Source organism: Sinocyclocheilus grahami, unplaced genomic scaffold (assembly GCF_001515645.1).
Source record: "Sinocyclocheilus grahami isolate Dianchi unplaced genomic scaffold, SAMN03320097.WGS_v1.1 scaffold915.1, whole genome shotgun sequence".
Taxonomy (NCBI): Eukaryota; Metazoa; Chordata; class Actinopteri; order Cypriniformes; family Cyprinidae; genus Sinocyclocheilus; species Sinocyclocheilus grahami.
In genome coordinates this window covers 179,189-184,651 of record NW_015506094.1, presented here as the reverse complement: position 1 = coordinate 184,651, position 5,463 = coordinate 179,189, and the positions used below count along the sequence as shown (strand labels likewise).

The 5,463-nt window shown below is 35.2% G+C and overlaps 1 protein-coding gene across 1 annotated transcript; it reads right to left on the bottom strand.

Moving 5' to 3' along the window:
- Window positions 1-1,432: 1,432 nt before the first annotated feature.
- Window positions 1,433-3,353, bottom strand: LOC107564206 (SH2 domain-containing protein 1A-like). Its single transcript, XM_016249213.1, has 3 exons — window positions 3,190-3,353; window positions 2,790-2,853; window positions 1,433-1,676 (listed from the first exon to the last, which is right to left on the bottom strand). Exons 1-3 carry the CDS (start codon window positions 3,324-3,326, stop codon window positions 1,551-1,553), a joined length of 327 nt encoding a protein of 108 aa, XP_016104699.1. The 5' UTR covers window positions 3,327-3,353; the 3' UTR covers window positions 1,433-1,550.
- Between the last annotated feature and the right edge of the window lie 2,110 nt (window positions 3,354-5,463).

Below are 5,463 nucleotides of genomic sequence, written 5' to 3'. Positions count from 1 at the left end.
AAAAAAAAAAACATCTATAAGTCCTCAGCATTTTTCTAGGATATTGTATTATAGTTATATAATCAGCATGTAGTTCTAAAAATATAACTTTCCCCTTATGCCAGTATATACATTTGAACTTTAACATGAACAGTTAGCTTGTGCCGTGAGTTGTTGCAAACCTCAGTATTAAAGTGATTATTAACCACGAAAAGCAAATTTTCTCCTCATCTATTCACTGGCTCTCAATGAACCATCACACACTGTTAATGGCACCTACTGATGTGTTTTGTTTTGAGGGTAACACTTTGTCTTAGAAAGCGATGATTTTTACAGCGCTAGTGTTTATAGAGCATTAAAACATGATGAAAAGATCGGCATGATCGGCTGCATCTTCAGGCTGTATGGAGCATGGATTGGCTCCTTCTTTCTGCCATGACAAACACCAATAACTACTGTTTTAAAGAATCAGACTAGTTTGCAATACTTATATTCAACAGTACATTAATAAATATACTTTACTCATCTTTACTATTTTAATAAAAATGACAAATTAATTTTAACCACTGTAATATCCTATTCAATTTATTTGTAAAGTACTTTTCATAATTATTTTATTTTCAGTAAATTATGTGTGTGTGTGTGTGTGTGTGTATACACATTTAAGGGTCTTTATATTATTTTCATTTGAAATAATTTCTAATATTCTAATATTAGTCACCTATAGTAATGAACCCAACTTTTACACTCAAATGACTGACAGATAAACCGCTCACACTTATTTCAGTGTTGTTAATGTTTACTGTGTGCATTTATTTTAACAGTGTTAAAGAGGGCAAAGCTTATCATTCGACTGAACTGTGTGCATGCATTTGAAATGCTTAACACTTTATGTTCTTGCTCTGTCCCAAAAAAATTATAATAAATTAAAAAATAAATGTTCATGTAATGCATGGTCAAGGGTAGTCAAAATTTTAAATCGGTATGATTTAAATCCAGTCAGAGCTAAAAATGTATCTTCATATTTACAGCTAAAGTGCCATCTTATGAGCAGACTAATTGAACCATGAAACATTTAGTATACAACACAAAACATGTTTTGAAATAGAATTATTGTTATTAACCTGTAATAAATGATGTGTGACTTTTTAAAATGCACTGCATAAAAATTATATTACCATAATTTATTCAGTTATCTATTCAGATTCAAAATTATAATGATGCTTTAGGAAATCCAATCTTACTGAGATGAGGATGAAATAATGCTGCACTTTATAGGTCGCTTTGGTAATGATAATAAACCTAAATAACTGCATGTTTAGGACAGGGTTAATACTTTAGGAATATTTGCTGACCATTGATCTCAATATTAAACAATTTAGATAAAGCTTTCTCGATTTCCCACATTGAAAACACTTTATAAAATCAGGTTATTGGTTTTCCTTTTATACAAATGCTTTTATATGTACAGAAATCCACATGTGTAAAAAAGTATGATCATATAATGATGTAATGTCCACATGCTTGTAGTTTGTTTTGGAGGTCTACGGCTGATGGTCGTGACGATCATTCTAGCAGGGCTTCTGGACAGTCACGGGGTACAGGAGGGGAACGGCGATGCCCTGGTCCGGTTTCTCAAAGGCGCTGATCAAATTCTTGACTTGTCGGAACAAGCGTTTATTCTGACCTGGTGCTGTCTGTAAACAATAAATGAATAATGAACAAACAACAGTAGCAGCAGCAGCAGTATAATCTATTTGCAAGGAGCTGGTGAACTTGAGCAGATAAACTAAAATGGGTCTAACCACTTCTGTTGTACCATATGCAATTAGAAATGCATGAAGATAATACTGCCCATATTGTTTTCCTTATATCATCTATATCAGATCTGTATCTATAATGTCATGTAGTTTCAAGTTGAGATGTTAGCTTTATAAAACAGCTCATCTCTGAGGCAGATCTCTCTCTGTATAATCACTCTTTTCAATCTCACCCCATCCAGACAATACCTTTCTGTACCTCTATATGCTTGACTCATTCTCAGAAAACACACGGTTGCGTCTTATAATTATCACTGATAGATGAACAAAATACTGAACTCGCTTACACATGCAAAACAAACTTCAATATAAAAGGTTGCTTTTCATTAGTATATAAACCAATTTGTGTGTCTGTTAGGGTTATATTTATGCACTGTTCTACAATGTTGAATGTAGGCACAAAGCATGTTTTGAAAGAGCAATGTCATGGGCTATTACTATTTTTTTTCTTCAGTTATATAATGTGTGTGTGTTTATATATATATATACAGTATATATATATATATATATATATATATATATTCCAGACTTAATGTGACAGGGTTGAAACAATGCATCTTTTTAAGGTTAAAAAGTAGTAATATCACAAATTCACACCATTTTAAAACAAATGTAAATAATAGCATGAATGATAATAACAATAATAAAAAAATCAAGAACCTATTTTCTTGAAAAATTCAGACACAGATGGTTTCCTGAGAATGACTCATTCGCAATCTTTCTTTGTTTGTGCAGATGCTTTTATTCAACGGACAAAAGATAAATATAGCTTACAAATGAGGAAACACACAAATGCTACAATTTCGTAATTATGCAAATACATATTATTATTATTATTGGGGTAATTATTAGTCATATAATTGCCTGAAATACAAATGTTCAAAGAAGACCATTTCAGAACGGTTCAGTGTTTTTAATGATCGTGTCTGCGGTTGTGTATGAGGTTGATTTTTGGTTTGTGTCTCTATATGTTTGATGTTTGTCCCTCACCTCGGCTGCCCAGGAGCCCGCTGTGTCTCTCTGGAGCCGGTACGTGTAGACGAAACCATTACACCTGCGGCGCAAATCAAGTCAGGTCAAAACAAGCACAAACCAGCACAGTCTGAACCTCTACAAGGAAAAACAGGCTACACTGTAAAACATTTTTTTTCAGTTTTTCTGCTTCAAAATTTCATATTTAAGTTAATGTGGTATTTGCCATTTCTTTGTAATTGTTTGTAAAATTTCTGAGTGAAAAGCATTTCTACAGCATATATATATATATATATATATATATATATATATGTATATATATTTATATGTATATATATTTATATGTATATATACTTGTTTAACTTGAGTGACATTTTGAGGCTAAATGAGAAAAAGCAGAGATTTCTGGAGGACTTACAGAACGCAGAGGCAGTATGCGCCGGGAACGCTCTCACTGTCTCGAATTAAATAGCTGCCGTCTCTGCCCGCTTCACACAGACGCACCTCGCACGTCTCTCGGCTGATGGCCCCGTGATACACAGACAGCGATTCCATTGTGCTACATGCATTGTTTCTCAGGCAATCACTACACGCATGTGATATTTGTCCCTTGAGCAGGAAATGATGAAACCAGGCAGGAAATAAGCACTTCAAAAAAATAAGGCACAATTTCTGCAACAATAGCTAAAGCATGCAAAATATCAGGTGAACATTAGAGAATGTAGTTCCAGCTCATCTGGAGTCAGAAATATCAGGACGCACCGCTGATGTTTGATTTGACAAATTAATGCTGCATAACAGTGTCATTCCTTTCGTGTGTGAAATTGTTCATATGTAACATTTTATTTCAGACAATACCTCTTAAAAAAACTCTTTATGTTTCAAACATTAGTTCCACGCAATAAACCGATATTATATCGATCTTTCTAGTTGCTTTCACAGGTCTCACCTAAGATTCTGCACAATAGAACTGTTTTCAATAATATAATAGGCCTCAATTGGGGCTCTGTAAACTAGATGTTATTTGTTTTGGGCCAGGGAAAATATAAAAGCCTTCGCATGGACGAGGAGCACATCAGTTCTGTGATGAATGTTGAAGTTTCCTTTCCTTTGTTTGTTTGAGAGTATTGCACATGAACAAGGTGGGAAAATGGTGATGTATCCTGTGATAGAGCATCCCTGTCACCACATACATCCTCTCTCTCTCTCTCTCTGTCTGTCTCTCTCTCTCTCTCTCTCTCTCTCTCTCTCAAATTCAAATTCAAATTCAGAGCTTTATTGGCATGACTTGCACAGCATCGCCAAAGCCATTGTCCATTACATGAATAAGGAATAAACAATTATATAATACATAAACAAAACAACAATAGATATATAAAATAATTAAGTAAATAAGTACGTGTACTTTCTTTTTTTTCCACAAACAAGAAACAAGAAAAATATTAAAGACATTGTAAAAAAAAAAAAAAAAAATTGCACAACAGTACATGTAAGAAATGCTCTTGCTTCAGTTTTGTCCACTGGCTGGCAGTCTTAGTTTGTGACAGGCTGATACATATCTTGCTGCTGTTGTGATCATTTTGGAATCTTCCCCTAAAATGTGACTTAATTTTTCTGTATTTGGTAATGCCAATGGTAATGTGGCTTAATTTGGGGAAATATGCAGCTCTAATGTTGTGATAGTAATCACAGTGCAGTAAGAAATGTTCCTCTGTTTCCAGCTCTTTCTGTGAGCACAGTGAACACAGTCTCTGTTCTCGCGGCTGCCATCTCTGTCGGTGTCGTCCTCTCTCTATAGCCAGACAGTGATCACTCAGTCTGTATTTTGTTAGTGTCTTTCTTTATTTGTGATCTTTTGCACAGCTCACACAGGTATTCTGCTGGTTTGTAGTCTCTTTTCAGGTCTAAATACAGCTCCATCTTCTTTAGTAATTTAGTGGCATCTGGTGTGATATGGTTGGGCCGGATTGTGCTGTGCTGGTTTGGGTGTAGTTTGAGGACCAGCTGTAAAGGGCACTCTTCTGCAGGTTCTGCTCCTGCCAATGCAGGGCTTCAGTCTGGTAAGAGCTCGCATCACTGCATCTCAGGTGCTGGTGGAATTTCCCAGCTCTCTTTTGAATACTAATTAACAATGGGTATTGTCCTAATTCAGCTCTGCACGAGTTGTTTGGGGTTGCTCTGTAAACTTTTAAGATGCTTTTACAAATTTAGGTATGCATAATTTCAATTTCTTCTTCTTCCCATTTGGAGAAATCTTGGGTTTTTAGGGGTCCCCATATCTCACTGCCATAAAGAGTGATTGGTTCGATTATTGCTTTTAGGATTTTTAGCCGCCATAAAGAGCGATTGGTTCGATGATTGCTTTTAGGATTTTTAGCCAGGTTTGAATTGGAATTTCAAATTGAATTGTATTTTTGATCATGTAGAAGACTCTCAGTGCCTTTGCTTTCAGTTCATTCACAGCCAGATTGAAGTTCCCTGTTGAGCTGATTTTTAGTCCCAGATAGCTGTATTCATGGGTGTGTTGGAGGACCTGGTTTCCCGCTCTGAAAGTGTGTTTATTTTCCTTACACCTGGGTCTCTTTTGAAAAATCATTATTTTTGTTTTTGCTAGATTGATTTTAAGAGCCCATGTTTGACTGAATGTCTCTATGATGTCGAGGAGCTGTTGTAGTCCCTCTTTTGTTTTTGA

What these genes read in the sequence shown, in the direction of transcription:
- LOC107564206 (XM_016249213.1), bottom strand. Translation starts at nt 3,326, where the DNA reads ATGGAATCGCTGTCTGTGTATCACGGGGCCATCAGCCGAGAGACGTGC. An exon ending in GCATACTGCCTCTGCGTTCT is followed by an intron (nt 2,854 to 3,189) that starts GTAAGTCCTCCA and finishes TTTGCGCCGCAG; the next exon opens with GTGTAATGGTTTCGTCTACA. An exon ending in CGGGCTCCTGGGCAGCCGAG is followed by an intron (nt 1,677 to 2,789) that starts GTGAGGGACAAA and finishes TATTGTTTACAG; the next exon opens with ACAGCACCAGGTCAGAATAA.